The sequence below is a fragment of the Salvelinus sp. IW2-2015 genome, linkage group LG20 (assembly GCF_002910315.2).
Source record: "Salvelinus sp. IW2-2015 linkage group LG20, ASM291031v2, whole genome shotgun sequence".
Taxonomy (NCBI): Eukaryota; Metazoa; Chordata; class Actinopteri; order Salmoniformes; family Salmonidae; genus Salvelinus; species Salvelinus sp. IW2-2015.
In genome coordinates this window covers 15,333,116-15,354,779 of record NC_036860.1, presented here as the reverse complement: position 1 = coordinate 15,354,779, position 21,664 = coordinate 15,333,116, and the positions used below count along the sequence as shown (strand labels likewise).

The 21,664-nt window shown below is 42.6% G+C and overlaps 1 protein-coding gene across 2 annotated transcripts; it reads right to left on the bottom strand.

The window, feature by feature from the left end:
- Positions 1 to 1,757: 1,757 nt before the first annotated feature.
- On the bottom strand, positions 1,758 to 8,439 carry si:ch211-195b15.7 (chaperone Ric-8A). Of its 2 annotated transcripts, XM_024011157.2 has the most exons (15): positions 8,345 to 8,439; positions 7,837 to 7,927; positions 7,594 to 7,641; positions 6,743 to 6,760; positions 6,323 to 6,421; positions 5,492 to 6,234; positions 5,237 to 5,372; positions 4,890 to 5,078; positions 4,531 to 4,625; positions 4,134 to 4,284; positions 3,820 to 3,915; positions 3,435 to 3,579; positions 3,065 to 3,199; positions 2,712 to 2,846; positions 1,758 to 2,428 (listed from the first exon to the last, which is right to left on the bottom strand). In XM_024011157.2, the coding sequence occupies exons 2-13, from the start codon at positions 7,924 to 7,926 to the stop codon at positions 3,129 to 3,131; spliced, it is 1,881 nt and encodes a 626-aa protein (XP_023866925.1). In that variant the 5' UTR covers position 7,927; positions 8,345 to 8,439; the 3' UTR covers positions 1,758 to 2,428; positions 2,712 to 2,846; positions 3,065 to 3,128. The 2 variants fall into 2 exon arrangements, with proteins under 2 accessions (XP_023866925.1, XP_070305327.1); XM_070449226.1 differs by lacking the exons at positions 1,758 to 2,428; positions 2,712 to 2,846; positions 3,065 to 3,199 and having other exon boundaries at positions 3,327 to 3,579.
- Between the last annotated feature and the right edge of the window lie 13,225 nt (positions 8,440 to 21,664).

Sequence of the window (21,664 nt, the reverse complement as noted above, 5' to 3'; positions counted from 1 at the left end):
TGGTTATTTGTAAGTTCCCAGAACATTCGTTAGGTTGAGGCAAATGTTCTCATATCAGAAACTGTCCAGTTGTGAGGATGATTATACAATGTTTGTCACGCCATGACCTTAGAGAGTTTTGGTGGGCATTCTAGTTTTCTATTTCTTTGTTGGCCGGGTATGGTTCCCAATCATAGGCAGCTGTCTGTCATTATCTCTGATTGGGAATCATACTTAGGCAGCCTGTTTTTCCYCCCTAGTTTGTGGGATGTTGTTTTTGCATAGTAGCTGTTTAGCCCTGCAAAACTTTACGTTCGTTGATCTTTTGTTGTTTTTGGTGTTCATTTTAAATAAAGAAGATGTACACTTTCCACGCTGCGCTTTGGTSTCATTCCGACAACGGACGTAACAATGTTTGTATAAAACATTTGCCTGATGTCACATGAACGTTCCCTTTCACATTTAGTTGCGGCAGTATGTTCTAAAAATATAACTGGTACATTGTGTTATTACATGAACTGGAAACCTAATGGGAATGTTTGGTGGTGGTTATTACAGATTGCTGCGCACCACATTTTAGTGAATGAGGACATTCCAATGATATTTAATTTAAAACGTTTAAAGGAAGACAAATCATTTGCTATCAAAAACATTATTTGAATGCTTTTGGGATGTTATCATCCTAATGTTAGATAAAATCTTAACTAGAACTTAATGGGAATCTTAGCTAATGTTACGGCAATGTTCCCGGTTACGTCAGTTTAAAGTCTGTGCCTGTGAAGTTTCTGATCCAATCAKGTTAATATTTTATTCGGTGTGAAAATGCTGACAAAACATATTCTCTCTGACAGCCCCAGAAGAGTTTCAGAGGATTTTACCCCAATTGATTATTTTTCCTACCAAAGGCAGACACGGTGACAGTGCAGTACAGCAGGAATGGTTTATTTATATTTCAACATGAGAAACCATATGCATTTTACACTACAGCAAATGTTGGAGGGGAAAGGAAGTATATACGCAGAGGAATGAATGACAACATGTCGGAAGAGGAAAAAGCATGTTACTCAAAAGTAGTGATACCCTTTCCCATCACATGACAGGGACAGACACCTGCACAATAACTGCTCCCACATCATTGATTACAATCACCATGGACCTGTTATTCCCTCTTCAGTCCAATTGGGATATCTGTTCCACATTGGGATAATGTCCTCAGAGTGGATTGTCTCCTTGGTTGGGTGGAGTGTTCAAGTACAGGTACAGGAACACAAACATACCACACACTCAACCAGATATATCCCCTGTTACAAGCAAATGGCATTGCACCCTTGAACATAACATATCTCCAGGAGAGGAACCAGAGTGGAAAATAAAGGATATGGAAGCTAAACAACACTACGATTGCCAAGGAATCTGAGGACTCTATTCTCTGCTTCTTGTCCTTTTTCTAGCGTTTTTTAAAATTTCTTCTCAATGAATGTACCTGGCTAAACAGTGATTCTAAGAGTGGTGTTTTGGTGGGTGATGCTACCGTATACAGTACTTTCAGACTAGTGCTACACATAGTGACAGATGAGGTGGGGTACAGACGCATGCTCCGAATTAAGTGCTTTCAGGTAAATGGAGGAAAGGCTCTATATCAGTGGCGTAAAGTAACTAAGCAAAAAATACTTTGAAGTACTACTTAAGTATTTTTTGGGGGGGATCGGTACTTTATTATTTATATTTTTTACAACTTTTTCTTTTACTCCAACACATTCCTAAATAAAATATGTCGTTTTTGACTCCCATACATTTTCCCTGACACCCAAAAGTACTTGTTACATTTCGAATGCTTATTAAATTCAAGCACTTATCAAGAAAACCGGTGGTCATCCCTACAGCTTCTGATCTGGTGGACTCATTAAACACAAATGCTTCGTTTGTGAATTATGTCTGACTGTTGGAGTGTGCCCCTGGCTATCCATAAATAAATAAAAATCAAATCAATTGTTCAGTCTGGTTTGCTTAATATAAGGAATTTGAAAGGATTTAGAGCATTTACTTTTAATTTTGATACTTAAGTGTATTTTTTAGCATTGTCTTTTACTTTTGATACTTGATAAACCAGATACTTTTTACTGGGTGACTTTCACTTCAGTCATTTTCTATTAAGGTATTTTCACTTTTACTCAAGTATGACAATTGGGTACTTTTTCCACGACTGTGCTATATAAATACAAACTCTATCTCTCTTACTCTTTCTGTCTCTTCACCATCCTATATGCTGTAAATTCTTGTAATCACCCTCCTATCTCTCACTTTTATTTTCTAACCCCCCTACTTTTCCCTCTCTTCCTCACTCTCTCCCTCTGATTCCACCTCTTGCACAGTACTCCCCCTCATCTGACCACACAGGGGCTCCAGTCCCCCCCCTGTCATCACTCCCACTGGTTGGATGATCTTGTCCCTGAGAGAGAGACAGAGGGAGAAAGAGAGAAATTGGCAACATCCATCTATTTCACACACTTGGCTAGTCACTAGCTGAAACAGATATGTACTCACAGACACACCACACAACACACACACACACACACGACAGCACACACACACACACACACACACACACACACACACACCAACACACACACACACACACATCCACCACATACACAACACACACACACACACACACACACACACACAACAGTCAACACACCACACAACACACATCACTCACAAATACCACACACCGTGAGAGCCTATTGAACAGGCTGATGAGTCCTTAGTGCTCCTGCTCTTTCTCTCCTGCTCCGTCATTCCTCCCTGGGGTCTGGCTGCTCCTCCTCCACCTCCCAGTCACTGGGTTGATGCGCCTCTTAGCTTCCCTGTGGAAACACAGTTACAAACACCTCCGTTGTAAATACTGTCCACTCCTAACAATTGAAAATGGCTTCTGTTGCATGCTCCGATTTATGCCGTTTTGATAGTTCCAAGTCGAATCTATCGGTCAGAGTAATGTAACACCAGCCTAAAGATCATTGTGTCCCTATACAGTATTACAAAGTGTTGTGTTTGTGACATTATCAATGGTTGTTTTACACACCTGTATTCCTCTGTGTCAGAGTCTGAGTCGCTAGAGTACTGGGCGTGGGTCACCTGACCTCCACTCAGCAAGCCCCTCGCTGCCAGCAAACCTGCTGCGTTACCATAGCCTGTTGTACTTCACAAAAACGACTCACTGAGAGACCAGAGAGAGAGAAACATAAGATGGCAACATCCATCTATTTCACACACTTGGATAGTCACTAACTGAAACAGAGATGAACGGGGGGGGGGGGGAGTTATATAAGTTACTACATGTGCTATGAGGGGTTAATAAGTATGCTGTGATACGAGTGGGTTCTTCTCACTAAGAGTTACTTTGAAATGAGGAGATAGTAAGTGTTGACAGGTGTGTGATATGATGTGGGCACCGTTCTCTTTGCAGAGCACAAAGAGGAGCTCGGCAGCACAGTGCTTGATGTCCGTGTCCATGTGGGTCATCAGGCGCACCAGACGTCCCCTCACTGTGGCCCCCTGCTCCGGCCTTAGGGCCACGTCCCTCAGAGGGGGGAGGATCTGTAGCGGTGGACAGGCAGAGGCAGGTGTTAGTGCTGGGTGGGAGCAAAAACCTGCTCAACCAGTTAGCTGCTATCCAGAACCCATGTAGGGAGGGGGCAGACAGAGGCCCCAATATCACAAGTCGAAGCAGGCTTCTCCAACACAACAATGTAAACCGAACATCAGACTAACATTATCATACTGTATTAAAGCCACAATATTCAGTTTGAGTTTCAGCCCAACAGTTGAGAGCAGTACCTGTTGTCTGAGGTAGTGGCGTGTCTCGCGGTGCGCGCGGCAGCTCTCAGTCAACAGATTCAGGACTGGAGTCAGCTTCTCCTTCAACTTCTGACCCTTCATAACAAATTCATAGGTGATTTTGTCAGCTTATGACCCTTTATACACACCCGGTATGCTTCCATAGCTATGCTCTATTGAGATGCAACCCTCCACTGTACACCATGGGGAAGCAAACAGCATTCTCATATGAGATAGGTGCCTCCTTTCCTCCCTCCTTTCCTCCCCACTTTCCTCTCTCTCTCAGTCCCTTCCTCCCTCTTCCTCTGCCTCACCCTGTCCAGGCGTCTCTCCATGAAGGTGAGTAGGGTGTGGACAGTGTCCATGTTGACCCCCTCCCACTCCTGTGAACCCTCCGTCAGACGCACAGACAGCAGCACGTCCAGACATTGTAGGGGTAGGGCAGAGAGCACATTCACTGTGTGCCTAAGGAGGGTTATAGGTTAAACGTCAAGGGTTAAGGGTCAGGGATCAGAGGTAAGGAGACATGGGGCAAACCTGAAACGGCACCCATTTCGAAATGATTCAGAACATATCTTTTCTACTTCGCCATGAAAAAGGAAACATTTAGACAACACCTAGAATGGCCACCATTACTATCAAAAGAAAGATGCAAATACAAATGCATGGATATACAACAGAAGAGGGGACAGCAGAAGCCCTCGTACATACCCCTGTAACTCCTCAGTGAGTTCTTCTCCGTCACAGGTCAGCAGCAGGCAGTGACGTAGCACTGCAGCCAGGCGGCGATAGAGAGCTGCATCCTCCTGAGAGGGACACAAAGAAAAGAAGAGACTTTAAAAAGGCCTCCTGGCCACAGATCTAGGATCAGTTTAAACTAACCCCCAGTCCTAGCTTAAAAAATACTGGATTAGTATTTTGAGATAGCTCCTAGCTACCTACTCTTACCTACTCACAAACTAAAAGCCAAGGATGCCCCATAGAAGACAGACAAGGTACAGATATTGGAATAGATCATGCTATTTGGGACAAAGCCACATTTGAATTCTATGGGACTCTCCTCCACCCACCTCGTCTGGCTCCTGTCTGTGGAAGCTGTATGTGATGTTGAACAGGGTCTTGAGGATCTCCACAGCTCGCTGTGACACCTCCTTAGAGACAGGGGGCGCACTGTGGTCGCTCAGCACCTCGTACTCTTCCCCCCACCGCGCAGACAGACACTGCTCCAGAGCTGCAGTCAGCATGGACACCCCTCGCTCCTGACAAAGAGAGACAGGGGGATATGGAGAGAGAGAGAAAAGAAAGAGAGATGGAGAGATGGCAGGAGCGAGGGGCATACAGTAGGCCTACCCATCCCAAATCATACGCCTAACCATTAGCAGGGAAACCACAACTCCATCCTCCTCTAGGCTGTTACCTGCTGCAGTTGCACCCTGAGCTCTGGCCTCAGAGCCGTCAGCAGGAAGAGCAGCCGTAGTTCATAAAACTGACCACTGGGAAGAGCTTTGGCACTGATCCCCTGCTTCAGCTTGTCTGATAGACCAGAGAGCAGTCTGAGAGAGAGAGAGAGAGAGAGAGAGAGAGAGAGAAAGAGAGAGAGAGTGAGAGATGAGGGAAGTGATGCCATACTAGAAATCGTTTTTGCTGTACTCCAACAATTGCTCTCCCTCACCTCAGAGCGCTGACCCTCTCTTGCGCCCTCTGACTGTTGTAGATTATATTACAAAGGGCTTTCAGGGCCTCCCTCCTCCCCACCTGGTCATCTTCCTCTTTATCTTCTTTGTCCTCCTCTTCATCCATCTCTTCCCGGGCATCCTTCTTTCCGCGCACCAGAGCTCCATGACCCGGAGAGCAGTGGTGCTCGGCAGTGCAGGTTTCCGTGGAGACAGAGCGCAGGTTGCCATGGCAGGTTTCCGTACTGAGGATGCAGCAGGGGTCCCTGGTCACTGATGGCGATGTCGTTGCTCCACCTTGGCTGTTGTTGGCCATAACCAGGACTGGACAGGTCTGAGTGGAAGCCTGGGCCAAGGAGTGCTGGGTCGGGCTAGCACCGACAACGTTAGCATCCACATTGCTAACCACTAACGAGCTAGCATTAACATTAGCGCCCCTACTGCACTCACTGGCCTCTGTGTCGCTCTGTTTACAGGCATCCGAACTGACGTCATCGAGGACATAGCCGTAATCTTCTCTCTCGCCATCATGACCTTCCTCTTCGTCTTCCTCCTGGCCTTCGGGGATGGGCAGGGAGGTTATGCCACCCAAGTGGGCTAGGGTGAGGAGGGCGGTGTCGGTCACCAGGGGCGCCAGAGCCTGTCGGTCACGGGACAGGATACGTAGCGTATGCAGGGTCACTCTCAGAACTCCCGGCTGGAGCTGGGTACGGATAAACCACACCAGGGCTGCAGCCAGCCTCTGGGGAGAGGAGAGGAGAATTCAGTTTAACTGAAAAGAGCAATAGGTAGAAATAGAGAAATACATGCACACACACACCCTGACTCACCCGTCTGAGAAGGAGATCCGGGTCCTCAGCGTCATCTGAGTCTGAGTTGAAATCAGAGTCCGAGTCAGGAACAAAGTCCCTCATTTTGTTCTTCCTGAACTGGTGAGGGGTAATGGGGGGAGTAGGTTGAGTCATTACACACAATTAGCTTTGGAGTACACACACATACACACACACACTTACGTAGGCCACACACACATACACACACATAGGCACGCACTTACACACACACGCATACACCCACTAATGAAACACTGCGCTGAATGGAGATTAGTGTAATGTAGAGTAAGGACCTGTCAGCTCAGCTTCCCCCTCCCTCTCTCTTCCCTTTTCTCTCTATTCTTTTCTCTCTGTCTCTCTCTCTCCCCTGTATTCCTATCTCTCTCTCTTTCTGATGGTGTAATGAGTTTGTCTTTTTACCTCATCCAGCTCTTTTTGCTGCAGTCATTTGCACAGCCATTATAGTAGAGCCATTATAGGTGGAAGAAAGAAGACATAGAAATGATGAATAATGACATCATTAACATTATGAAGAGATACGACAGAGAGAGAAGAGGGGAGCTGAGGGGGATGACAGAAGAGAGGGAAAGGAAGGGATGATAGGGAGAAGACTACTGTAGGGGAGGGAGGTGGAAAATAACCATCCCACTGGACAAAAACTGGTTGAATCTACATTGTTCCTATTTCATTTAAAAAACAAAATTCAATGTGATAACGTTGAATCAACATGGAAAACTGATTGGATTTTCAAGAAGTCATCAACATAAGGGAATTTTGTATTTTCTTTTACCCAACTCAATGACATTGTGATCTTTTTTGTTGATGTCACATTCAATTCACGTTATTTGACAACACAACCAAATGTAAATCAAAACTGGATATTGAAAGGACGTCTGTGCCCAGTTGGATGTGAGAAAGAGAGAGAAATAAAGAAGGAAAGAAAGAGGACAGGAGATAGACAGGACAGCGAGACAGGGAGGGGAGGAGAAGGACAGGGATGGAGTATGAGCGAAAGAGAGAGATAAAGATGAGTGGCGGGGGATGAGCAGGATTTTGTCTAATTACATGGTTAATCTGAGCCTCTGGTGGCCTGACACTGAGAGGGCAGGGACAGGCCAGGGGAATAGACAGAGAGAGAGATGGGAAAGGACAGAGGGCGAAAGAAATAGAAATTAAGGGATGATGGAAGAATGAAATAGAGAGGCAACGGAGAAACGATGCAAAGGAATGACAGAAATAAAGAATAGTTCAAGTCTTTTCCTCGTCCTCACCTTTCTTCTTTCCCTCTCCTCAATATTGAAGAAGAAGCATTCAGCATACTGTGGGGAAGATATGTGGGAGGGAGGGAGAAAGAGAATTGGAAAGAGAAAGAGAAGGAGAGGGTATTAGAAAACAGTCAAGGATACATGGTGCAGTCATGGAGTATTGTAGTCATTGGACCAACAGACAGCCCATGGTGTGGTAGTCATGGTTCACGTAGTGTGGTAGTCATAGTAACACAGGCAGTGTAGTACCTGAGTGTTGTAGTGGTCCAGGTGTATCTGGACACTGTCCTGGTCTCCTTGTTTGATGCACTGAATGATCCTCTCCAAGTCCATATCCATGCTTTCACACAACACACACACACCACACACACACACACACCCACACACACCACACACACACACACACACAACACACACACACACCACACACACACAACACCACACACAACACCACACACACAACACACACACACACACACCACACACACACACACAACACAACACACAACACACCACACACACACACACACACACACACACACACACCACACAACACACACCCACACACCACACACACACACACACACACACACACACACACACATACACACACACACACACACACACACACACACAATTACAATGCAGAGTGAACACAGCATTACTTTATTTTTATCCTAGCGTACAAGACTCAATACTATCATCTTAAGTCATGCAATAGCAGCACACATTCTAACTACATCTACACCCCACAAACCTGGTGTCCCTTCAATGGCAGGATACAGACAGCAACCTTGGTCTTGTCTCTTTGTCTCTCTGTGTTTCTCTGTGCAGTTTCTGTCTCCTAAACCCTGTATGTAATCTAATCTAATCTCCCTCACCTCTTTCTCTCTCTCTCCCCCTCTCTCTCTTTTCACAGTGCAATAGGCCATGGATTATATTGTGAACAGTGACTAGTAAATTAACAGAGATAGACAGCAAAATAAGGAATGTTTCAAAGATTAGAAATAGGAACAATACAGAGAAGATAGCCTGGTAGTGAAAGGAAAGAAAAAACATGAGGAAATGAAGATATGCTTCACAAATTAGAATGTTTGAATATTTTATCTTCCTCACAGACAGACAGACAGACAAACAGACAGACATGCAATGAGAGACAGGCAGGAAGACTTTTGGGAGAGTAAGTGGTCACCATCAAAGAGATAGAGGAAGAAAGAGAAAAGGAGAAAAGACAATTACAAAAATGAGAGGAGTGCATGTTGACAAGGTACTGATGTCGCTCATACCTGTTAAAGAAAAGCGGGGATGAAAAGAGAGTTGTGGAAAGAGGGAGTTGGAGAGATGAAAGCCTGTGAGCCTATTTACTAATAAGGGTAATTCAAAAATGCATGGATAGGTGGAGGGAGGGACGAGGGGAATTATGAATGCTCTTAGTGAGGATCTGTCCTTTTCAGCCATCTATTTCCTGTGTTTGAGTGGTGCAAAATCCACTTGTCACTTAAACCTTGATAGATTGATTGCTTTCATTTTAGTCCTGTGAGTCTGATACTCTTGCATGTGCCTGTCGTTTTTTCTGTTAACGTTACGACCGTGGAAGTCTTTCCGTTGCATCCAAGAACGCTAATGCTTCGTTGAGGATTTAACACATCTTCTTGAGAGTTACATTACACGAAAGAGAAGAACATATGTAGGTAAAGTGCTTTCTACCATGACAAAAATATGTGTAGAGGTGCAAACAGCGATTTGCAAGGAGGGAGGGAGAAAGAGAGAAATGTCCCTTTTCTTTTGGAACGTTTGTGAGTGTAATGTTTATTTTTTATTGATTATTTTGTTTATTGTCCATTTCACTTGCTTGGGCAATGTAAAAATACGATTCCCATGCAAATAAAACCCTTTGCATTTAATTTAGAGAGAGAGAGAGAGAGAGCGAGCGAGCGAGCGAGAGAGAGAGAGAGAGAGAGAGAGAGAGAGAGAGAGCTAGCTCTTGGAAGTGGAACCTGTGTCTTCTAACCAATCAGATTAGGTTTTAATAGACCAGTATAGGCTACTCTATTCTGGTTGGTTACAGCTCACATGGGCGTGTGGTCTGGCGCAACCACCTGTCAATCGCGAAGTGCGTTACCAGGTTACCACTTGCGCAATGTCCACCAACGAAGTGAAGCTGTTACTTGTCATGGTGGGTAAGTTTAAATGTCTTTCTTTTATGGCTAGTTAGCAAGCTTTTTTGCCCATTGTAAAACTTTTTTGGAAGCTATTGTCCAAGTCTCCCTCTCCTTGCTTGCACATCTCTGTTTGCACAAATACAAATATTTTTCTCATGGTAGAGCGCAAAGCAATGCATTGCTCGCAAATATTGGCCTTGTTCAAGAGGATCAAAACCGCATTATAAATGGGTGGTTCCAGCCCTGAAAGCTGACAGCTGTGGTATATCAGACCATATACCACGGGTATGACAAAACATTTATTTGTACTGCTCTACGTTGGTAATCAGTTTATAATAGCAATAAGGCACCTCGGGGGTTTGTGATATATGGCCAATATGCCACTACTAAGGGCTGTATCCAGGCACTCCGCGTTGCGGCAAGCATAATGAACAGTCCTTAGCTGTGGTATATTTCATTATTATATATTTTATAATTTAACCTTTATATAACTAAACAAGTCAGTTAAGAACAAATTATTATTTACATTGACGGCCTACCCCGGCCAAACCCGGACGACGCTGGGCCAATCACGGCCGGATGTGATGCAGCCTGGATTCGAACCAGGGACTGCAGTCACGCCTCTTGCACTGAGATGCAGTGCCTTAGACCGATGCGACACTTGGGAGAAGAAAAAAAATATATAATAACAGAAAAATTATATTGGCAATGTACCACACCCCCTCTTGCCTTATTGCTTAATTATACAATGGGGGGGTCTAGTCCTGAATGCTGATTGGTTACCACAGGCTAAATCTATGATGCTAATATTTTAGAATTTTTTGCAAATGTTTTAAAAAGAATAAAGTAAAGTACCTTATTTACATAAGTATTCAGACCCTTTACTATGAGACTCAAAATTGAGTTCAGGGGCATCCTGTTTCCATTGATCATCCTTGAGATGTTTATACAACTTGATTGGAGTCCACAAGTGGTACATTTAATTAATTGGACATGATTTGGAAAGGCACACAGCTGTCTATATAAGGTCCCACAGCTGACAGTAGCTATGGAGCTCCGAGACAGGATTGTGTCGAGGCACAGATCTGGGGAAGGGCATTCAAGGTCCCCAAGAACATCATTCTTAAATGTAAGAAGTTTGGAACCACCAAGACTCTTCCTAGAGCTGGCCGCCTGGCCAAACTGAGCAATCAGGAGAGAAGGGCCTTGGTTAGGGAGGTAACCAAGAACCCGATGGTCACTCTGACAGAGCTCCAGAGTTCCTCTGTGGAAATGGGAGAAGGACAACCATCTCTGCAGCAGTCCATCAATCGGTCCTTTATGGTAGAGTGGAGTTTGGAGTTTGCCAAAAGGCACCTAAAGGACTCTCAGACCATGATTAACAAGATTCTCAGGTCTGATGAAATAAAGATTGAACTCTTTGGCCTGAATGCCAAGTGTCACGTCTGGAGGAAACCAGGCACCAATCCTTAAGGTGAAGCATGGTGGCTGCAGCATCACGCTGTGGGGATGTTGTTCAGCGGCAAAGACTGGGAGACTAATCAGGATCGAGGGAAAGATGAACGGAGCAAAGAACAGAGAGATCCTTGATGAAAACCTGCTCCAGAGCGCTCAGGACCTCAGACTGGGGCGAAGGTTCATCGTCCAACAGGACAACGACCCTAAGCACACAGCCAAGACAACGCAGAAGTGGCTTCGGGACATGTCTCTGAATGTCCTTGAGTGGCCCAGCCAGAGCCCGGACTTGAACCCGATCAAACATCTGCAAATAGCTGTGCAGCGTCGCTCCCCATCCAACCTTACAGAGCTTGAGAGGAGAATGGGAAGAATGGGAGAAACTCCCCAAATACAGGTGTGCTAAGCTTGTAGTGCAAAACCCAAGAAGACTCGAGGTTGTAATCGCTGCCAAAGGTGCTTCAACAAACTACTGAGTAAAGGGTCTAAATACTAATGCAATTGTGATATTTCCGTATCTTTTTTTTATACATTTGCAAAAATGTATATAAAGCTGTTTTTGCTTTGTCGTTATGGGGTAATGTGTGTAGATTGATAAGGGCAAAAAATAATTGTATACATTTTTGAATAAGGCTGTAACGTAACAAAATGTGGAAAAAGTCGAGGGGTCTAAATAGTTTCCGAATGCACTGGAGGTGTGCAATAAATACAATATGGGCTAGACAAATGCATCAATCATTTTGTATATGATATGATAACGAAAATGGGAAAACAGCAGCCCCCTATGAGCAGAACACATTTTATGGAAAGGTTTTATGTCTAGTTCCTCGTTTAGACCTCTTGGAGACTGTTGAAGAAATGTATCCAAAAGGACTAGTCTCAGGAGGAAATTGTCGATAGTTGTCGATTTTGCTTTTGATTTGAAACCTKATTTCCTGCTTACTTAAAGGCAGATGTGGAAAAGGCATAATTGTGAGGATACTACATGAATTGCTACAACAATTGGCCTACTTTTCTGAAATGTGTACCTACCACCTTTCAGAGTGGCTGAAAATCAATGATATGGAGAAAGTCTTATTCAACAATTTTAGATGAACTTGTGTGGAAAAAGGACTGGGGAGGTGAAATATACTTCTCTCATGGGCAAAGAAACTCAAAAGGGGTGATGATATTAATTACAATAATTTTGATCCGAATGTGCAAATTGTCCAAACAGATACGCAAGGTAGATGGATGATTTTTTGTATGTTATTGGACCATTAACAGACATGGCTCCAGTGGTGATTTCAGCATATAAATCTTGGTGTGGCAAAAAAAAAAGTGGGATGCATGCCAGCAAAGCCACTACACAACACTAAACAATACATTAATTGCACTATAAAGGTGACAAACGGTGCCCACAAACTTTTCGGGGCCTAAATAAAGCAACAAAAAAAACGTATTTTCCACCATAATTTGCAAATAAATTCATTAAAAATCCTACAATGTGATTTTCTGGATTTTTTTTCTTCTCATTTTGTCTGTCATAGTTGAAGTGTACCTATGATGAAAATTACAGGCCTCTCTCATCTTTTTAAGTGGGAGAACTTGCACAATTGGTGGCTGACTAAATACTTTTTTGCCCCACTGTATGTGTAGAATGGTGCATTGCCATTATCTGTTATATGATTAATAAATATCATGTGTTTCCAACGCAGGTTTAGAGATGGACCTCTCTTTCTCTCATATTTGTCACTTTTTCTCCAGATCTACAGTGCATTCGGAAACTATTCAGACCGCTTGACTTTTTCCACATTTTGTTACTTTACAGCCTTATTCTAAAATAGTTTTTTTACCTCATACATTTTGTCAAATGTATTAAGTATAAAAACTGAAATATCACATTTACATAAGTTATCAGACCCTTTACTCAGTACTTTGTTGAAGCCCCTTCGGCAGCGATTACAGCATCGAGTCTTCTTGGGTATGACGCTACAAGCTTGGCACACCTGTATTTGGGGATTTGCATTCTTCTCTGCAGATCCTCTCAAGCTCTATCAGGTTGGATGGGGAGCGTCGCTGCACAGCTATTTTCAGGTCTCTCCAGAGATGTTCGATTGGGTTCAAGTCTGGGCTCTGGCTGGGCCACTCAAGGACATTCAGAGACTTGTCACGAATCCACTCCTGCATTGTCTTGGCTGTCTGCTTAGGGTCATTGTCCTGTTGGAAGGTGAACCTTCGCCCCAGTCTGAGGTCCTGAGTGCTCTGGAGCAGGTTTTCATCAAGGATCTCTCTATACTTTACTCCGTTCATCTCTCCCTCAAGTCTGACTAGTCTCCCAGTCCCTGCCGCTGAAAAACATCCCCAAAACATGATGCTGCCACCACCATGCTTCACTGTAGGGATTGGTGCCTGTTTTTTTCCAGACGTGACGCTTGGCATTCAGGCCAAAGAGTTTAATCTTGGTTTCATCAGACCAGAGAATCTTGTTTCTCATGTTCTGAGAGTCTTTTGGGTGCCTTTTGGCAAACTCCAAGCGGGCTGTCATGTGCCTTACTGAGGAGTGGCTTCCGTCTGGCCACTCTACCATAAAGGCCTGATTGGTGGAGTGCTGCAGAGATGGTTGTCCTTCTGGAAGGTTCTCCCATCTCCACAGAGGAACTGTAGAGCTTGGTCAGAGTGATCATCAGGTTCTTGGTCACCTCCCTGACCAAGGCCCTTCTCCCCTGATTGCTCAGTTTGGCCAGGCAGCCAGCTCTAGGAAGAGTCTTGGTGGTACTACCTTCTTCCATTTAGGAATGACCACTGTGTTCTTGGGGACCTTCAATGCTGCAGACATGTTTTGGTACCCTTCCCCAGGTCTGTGACTCGACACAATCCTGTTTCGGAGCTATACAGACAATTATTTCGAACTCATTGCTTGGTTTTTGCTCTGACATGCACTGTGAACTGTGGGACCTTATGTAGATAGGTGTGTGCCTTTCCAAATCATGTCCAATCAATTGAATTTACCACAGGTGGACTCCAATCAAATTGTAGAAACATCTCATGGATGATCAATGGAAACAGGATGCACTTGAGCTCAATGTTGAGTCTCGTAGTAAAGGGTCTGAATACTTATGTAAATAAGGTATTTCTGTTTAAAAAAATAATAATTATACAGTTGCAAAAATTCAAAAAACCTGTTTTCACCTTGTCATTATGGGGTATTATGTGTAGATTGATGAGGATACAATTGTAATTTAATCAATTTTAGAAAAAGGCTGTAACGTAACAAAATGTGGAAAAAGGTAAAGGGTCTGAATATTTTCTGAATGCACTGTATATTATTTTTTTGTGTTGATTTATATCCTTTTGTCAATAGGGGGAGCTGTTAGCACTATTTCTTTTTTTACATTTCCAAATTAAACTGCCTCGTACTCAATTCTTGCTCGTACAATATGCATATTATTATTACTATTGGATAGAAAACAATCTCTAGTTTCTAAAACCGTTTGAATTATGTCTGTGGGTGAACCAGAACTCTTTCTACAGCGAAAATCATGACAGGACATGCGAAGGTCAGAAAAATAGTCTCTGTTCTCAGATCAGTTTAAAGCTCTGTGTGTGCCCTATGGATCGAAATGAACTGCACACGCCTTCCCCTGGATGTCAGTAACCAATGAGAAGTGGAATGGAGTATCTACGTATTTCACAGAGTTCATAAAAGGCCATGGAGTGACATGTCCGTTCTTTTGGACCCTCGTCAAGGCGCAAGAGAGGACATCAGAATGGCATGCTCAAAAGCTCCTGTTATCGGCCTAAGATATATCCGTCTGTGATTTAATTCGATATAGGTGTTAGAAACATCATAACGAAGTTATTTTAAACCGATTTATATCAGTTTATGCGAGTATATTGCTATTTTCTGAATTTTCGTAGTATTGCGCTTTGAGGATTTGGACATGTGTGTGCCACGTAGCTATTGTTAGCTGCTAGTTCGGAAGTTGAAAGAGGAATTTTAACAACAAAGCACCGATTCTTTTGGAGAAAGGACACCTTGCAAGATCTGATGAACTCGTCAAAGTAAGAGCTATTTATATTTTTATTCCAGTATTTATGTGGGAAATGTAAACAATTTGTCGCCGTTATGCGGGCACTAAGGCTGTAAGCACACCTGTATGTTCTAGTAACGTTAATTTAAAAATTAAATCAGCCGGTTGCTTAATAACCAATGATTTTCAAATTTAGCTGTCCAGACCTGTATTTTTTTAGGTCAATCTAATCGATAAACTAATCGTAAACCTTAGTGCCTTCAAGATGGGCGGCCAGAATGCATGCATGTTTTTGACAGATTACATTGCATAACGGATTTGTGATGCTAAATATGCATCATTTCGCACAACTCTATACATGTGTAATATGCTTTACAGACGTCATCTGAGAATTCTGAAAAGTTAGTGAAAAAATTAATATCATTTTGGTGGTGATAAGTGTGCTTTTTTGCTTGAATAATTCTGGTGAATGTAGCTTCATGTGGTATGTATTATACACGATATATTGTGCTTTTTCGCTGGTAATAACACTTAGAAAATTGATAATATTATTGTCGGATTCGACAAGATCTGTGTCCTTTTCAATGCTGTATCCTGTTATTTTAAGAAATGGTTTTATGTGATAATTAGGATAATCAACGTTGCTCTCTGTAGTTATTCAGTGCGCTTTGGTAGTTTGTGATAGTGGTGCTGCAATGGTAAAAACTATGATTTATACCTGAAATATGCACATTTTTCTAAAAAAACATATGCTATACCATAAATATGTTATCAGACTGTCATCTTATGAAGTTGTTTCTTGGTTAGTGGCTATATATATCTTTATTTAGTTGAAATTGTGATAGCTGCCCATGCAGGAAAAAAATGGTGGAGAAAAAAAAGTTGTGTCTTTTGCTATCGTGGTTAGCTAATAGATTTACATATTGTGTCTTCCCTGTAAAACATTTTAAAAATCAGAAATGATGGCTGGATTCACAAGATCTGTATCTTTCATCTGGTGTCTTGGACTTGTGATTTAATGATATTTAGATGCTAGTATTTACTTGTGACGCTATGCTAGGCTATGCTAGTCAGCTTTTTTACTGTGGGGGGTGCTCCCGGATCCGGGATTGGGAGGAACTAGAAGATATCTAAGGGTAGGTCATAAAATTCTGGTGTTATATTTTACATGTAGCTTGAAAACTGTTCTGTGTTCATATTTCTTTTTACGAAACAGGAGGAAGTGTTATACTTTAGGTTGATAGTATAGTGAGCAGGGCACAGCAGGTAAATCGTTTCAGAAATATGGGTGTGGGTTTAATGACTTCAACACTGCGTAATGTCACTCAATTTGCTCGAATTAGATTACAGCAGCTTTCCACAAACTCGGTCCTCTGGACCCCAAGGGGCGCACATTTTGTTTTTTGTCCTAACACTACACAGCTGATTCAAATGATCAAAACTTGATGATTAGTTGATTAGTTGAATCAGCTGTATAGTGCTAGGGCAAAAACCAAGACGTGCACACCTTGGTGTTCCAAGAACCGAGTTTGGGGAAACCCTGGATTATAGGCACATTTTTATGTAGATTCAAGGCCTTTGGACCTCAAGCCTTAACCTCCTGCACGGTGCTCTCTGCCCCTACTCATTTGGGCTGCTCAGTTATGCCACCTGCTGGATCATAAAATGACTGCTGCTGTAATTCATTTCATTAACACTCTTACGGTCATGCTGTTGATCACAATCATCAAAGCAACATTCGGGAATGCAAATTAAGGGAATTTCATTAATTTTGACATTTGCTCAGTACTTGAAGGATGTCATTTCTTGGAAGGTGAGTGTTGAGCCAATATCTTCTCTTTATCTATCTGCAGATCCAGAGGCATCAGGCAGTCGGTCCTCTGTTATCCTGTTCAAATTAATTGTGGTAGATAATTCCCATGACATTCTGATTAATAATTTAGCTTTATTGGGGCAATGGAACGCTTGGGCCAGCATAGTGCCCACTAAAATTCTAATGATAAAACACCATATGAGAGCTTTTGTAACTAAGCCCTACTTTTGTTTTGTACACTTTTGTAATTACTATATCCTATGGGAGCAGCCAGAGCAATTTGGATACTGAAGTTGAAAATAGGTCTTCAAATATAACTGAGTTTCCAGACCCGGGGCACAAATGAGCGAGATTTACTACAAAAAAATACCAGATATACCACATTGGTACACGTTGTTGAAATTAGGACAGGAAACCAACTGGATAGCCAAAACCAACTGGAAAATGGGCTTTATGCTTCAAGTTACCCTTTGAAATGTCATACTCCATACAAGTGTCATCTGTCAACCTTCAGTAGAAAAGCACACTTGAAGCGAATGTGAACATGCAATATAACCGATTTAATTAAAGAAAAGTTGAACAACAGTTAGCAAAGTTTAGGATGAGGGGGATAAAGTCGTTGATGTCGTCTGACAGCCTGGGATTGGTGCCTACAGCAAAGTAACTTCCCCTAGTATATCCTGGAGAGAAAGAGAGAGAGAGAGAACGTGGCAGTGAAGGGATCATTCAAATTATGTGAAAGGGACACAGCATTCTAACACACTCAATTGATTGGACATAATTTGGAAAGGCACACACCTGTCTATATGTCTATATAAGGTCCCACAGTTGACAGTGCATGTCAGAGCAAAAACTAAGCCATGAGGTCGAAGGAATTGTCTGTAGAGCTTCGAGACAGGATTATGTCGAGGCAGAGACCTGAGGAAGGGTACCAAAAAATGTCTGCATCATTGAAGGTCCCCAAGAACACAGTGTCCTCCATCATTCTTAAATGGAAGAAGTTTGGAACCACCAAGACTCTTCCTAGAGCTGGTTGCCTGGCCAAACTGAGCAATCGGGGAAGAAGGGCCTTGGTCAGGGAGGTGAACAAGAACCCGATGGTGACTCTGACCAAGCTCCAGAGTTCCTCTGTGGAGATGGGAAAACCTCCCAAAAGGACAACCATCTCTGCAGCACTCCACCAATCAGGCCTTTATGGTAGAGTTGCCAGACGGAAACCACTCCTCAGTAAAAAGCACATGGAACGCCAACTGCAAGCCAGGCCTAATCGCCCAACATCAGTGCCCGACCACACTAATGCTCTTGTGGCTGAATGGAAGCAAGTCCCCGCAGTTATGTTCCAACATCTAGTTGAAAGCCTTCGCAGAAGAGTGGAGGCTGTTATAGCAGCAAAGAGGGGACCAACTCCATATTAATGTCCATGATTTTGGAATGAGATGTTCGACGAGCAGGTTTCCATATACAGTTGAAGTCGGAAGTTTACATACACTTAGGTTGGAGTCATTAAAACTAGTTTTTCAACCACTACACAAATTTCTTGTAAACAAACTATAGTTTGGCAAGTCGGTTAGGACATCTACTTTGTGCATGACACAAGTCCATTTTTTCAACAATTGTTTACAGACAGATTATTTCACTTATAATTCACTATCACAATTCCAGTGGGTCAGAAGTTTACATACACTAAGTTGACTGTGCCTTTAAACAGCTTGGAAAATTCCAGAAAATGATGTCATGGTTTTAGAAGCTTCTGATAGGCTAATTGACATAATTTGAGTCAATTGGAGGTGTACCTATGGATGTATTTCAAGGCCTACCTTCAAACTCAGTGCCTCTTTGCTTGACATCATGGGAAAATCAAAATAAATCAGCCAAGACCTCAGAAAAATAATTGTAGACCTTCACAAGTCTGGTTCATTCTTGGGAGCAATTTCCAAACGCCTGAATGTACCACATTCATCTGTACAAACAATAGTATGCAAGTATAAACACCATGGGAGCACGCACCATCATACCGCTAAGGGAGGAGACGCGTTCTGTCTCCTAGAGATGAACGTACTTTGGTGCGAAAAGTGCAAATCAATCCCAGAACAACAGCAAAGGACCTTGTGAAGATGCTGGAGGAAACAGGTACAAAAGTATCTATATCCACAGTAAAACAAGTCCTATATTGACATAACCTGAAAGGCCACTCAGCAAGGAAGAAGCCACTGCTCCAAAACCGCCATAAAAAAGCCAGACTACGGTTTGCCACTGCACACGGGGACAAAGATTGTACTTTTTGGAGAAATGTCCTCTGGTCTGATGAAACAAAAATAGAACTGTTTGGCCATAATGACCATTGTTATGTTTGGAGGAAAAAGGGGGAGGCTTGTAAGCCAAATAACACCATCCCAACCGTGAAGCACGGGGGTGGCAGCATCATGTTGTGGGGGTGCTTTGCTGCAGGAGGGGCTGGTGCACTTCACAAAATAGATGCAACATGAGGAAGAAAAATTCTGTGGATATCTTGAAGCAACATCTCAAGACATCAGTCAGGAAGTTAAAGCTTGGTTGCAAATGGGTCTTCCAAATGGACAATGACCACAAGAACACTTCCAAAGTTGTGGCAAAATGGCTTAAGGACAACAAAGTCAAGGTATTGGATTGGCCATCACAAAAAGCTGACCTCAATCCTATAGAAAATTTGTGGGCAGAACTGAAAAAGCGTGTGCGAGCAAGGAGACCTACAAACCTGACTCAGTTACACCAGCTCTGTCAGGAGGAATGGCCCAAAATTCACCCAACTTATTGTGGGAAGCTTGTGGAAGACTACCCAACATGTTTGACCCAAATGAAACAATTTAAAGGCAATGCTACCAAATACTAATTGAGTGTATGTAAACTTCTGACCCACTGGGAATGTGATGAGAGAAATAAAAGCTTAAATAAATCGCTCTCTCTACTATTATTCTGACATTTCAAATTCTTAAAATAAAGTGGTGATCCTACCTGACCTAAGACAGGGACTTTTTACTAGGATTAAATGTCAGGAATTGTGAAAAACTGAGATTAAATGTATTTGGCCAAGGTGTATGTAAACTTCCGCCTTCAACTGTACTTTTGGTCACGTAGTGTATGTGAAAGTGTCTAGGAGTCATCTATAGGTAATACCACACAGCATGAGAAAGAGACACACATTGAGAGCATCATGCCAATCAGGAAGCGTAAAGAAGGGGCTTTCCTTGAAAGAAGGAAAAGGAGAGGAGGATCTCAGCTGAGGTCCAATAATTATGGTATATTCTGTCCAGCTGTCCTTCAAACTGGCCTGTAGGTGCCATCAACTAGCAGAGAGAGAGCGAGAGAGAGAGAGAGAGAGAGAGCGAGAGAGAGAGAGAGAGAGAGAGATCAATTATCACTGTTAAGCATTCAATTTAAAAATAGTGTAATACTGTTCTGGAGTCAGATTGTCTCAGCAAGGTAGGTTACAGCAGAGTTAGCGAGATATGCAAATGTACAGTCATGGGACAGGCTTTTTTCTTCTCATCAGTGTGTTGTAGGAGGTCAATTAATATTTCCTATTACATAACCAGATAAAAAAAACGAGTAAAAGGTAATTCCTTGTTTATTTGAACGGTTTTTAGTTTTTATTGTCCAAAGGAAATATTAAATAATTACAAACGGAATAATGATTTGATTATTCAAATYTTGTGTTTTTAATGATCAGTTTTGGTTCAACCCTTCCACCTTACGTTTTGGCAAATTAATAGTTGTGGCATCCTGACAACAGATAAAATGATAAATGTTTCGTACCTCATGTTTTTGATCTGCATATGTCATCGAAACATTACTTATTGACATTTTTTGTTTCTCATTCCAATGATTTGATGATGGACACTCACTGTAGCGGGTCATGTCCTGAATTCAAATTCTCCTAGGTCAGTTAGACAGTCCCTTCCACCACTTTTACCACCTATAGCACTAAACTGTAGCCTACGTAATTGTGGATAGGTTCAATAACGTGCCACCAATTACCACAAGTTTCAGTTCCTACCAGTTTGGAGCATAGGCAGGCAGCCGATTAGACAACAACCATATGGGCAGGCAGCCGCGGTCTGGTGAAATTCGCAAGTCATGACCCAAGGAGAACAGTTTCAATTTTTTCCAATGTCAGGATCTGGCCATTTGTGTTAAGCCTATATGCTACATCAAATAATAACATATGATATAAAAATTGAGCTCTGTTCACAGTCCTATAGCGCACAAAATGTCATTTGAAACTATCTGATGCGCAACCGTGCGTAAAGACCAGGGCACGGTTCCCCAAAATCAGGGATCCTATGGTTCTAACGATGAACTTAGCCTTAAGACGCTTTTGGGAAACCGGGCCCTAGGCCTCGTTTTCCAGAGCCTTAGTAGTGTTAAGATAATCGTTAGAACGATCTTACGGTGGATCTTTAGTAGGCCGAGGTGTTCCCCAGTCTTCGTTAGTAACGCGGCTCATAATACTGATGGTTTTCAGAAACAGCTGAGATTTAATGATGCTCCTACGAAGGTTCTAATGGTGAACTTCGCCTTAAGATGATTTTGGGAAATCCGGCCCTGATCTATATATATATATTTTTTACTGTATAATGTATATATGTTTTTCTGTT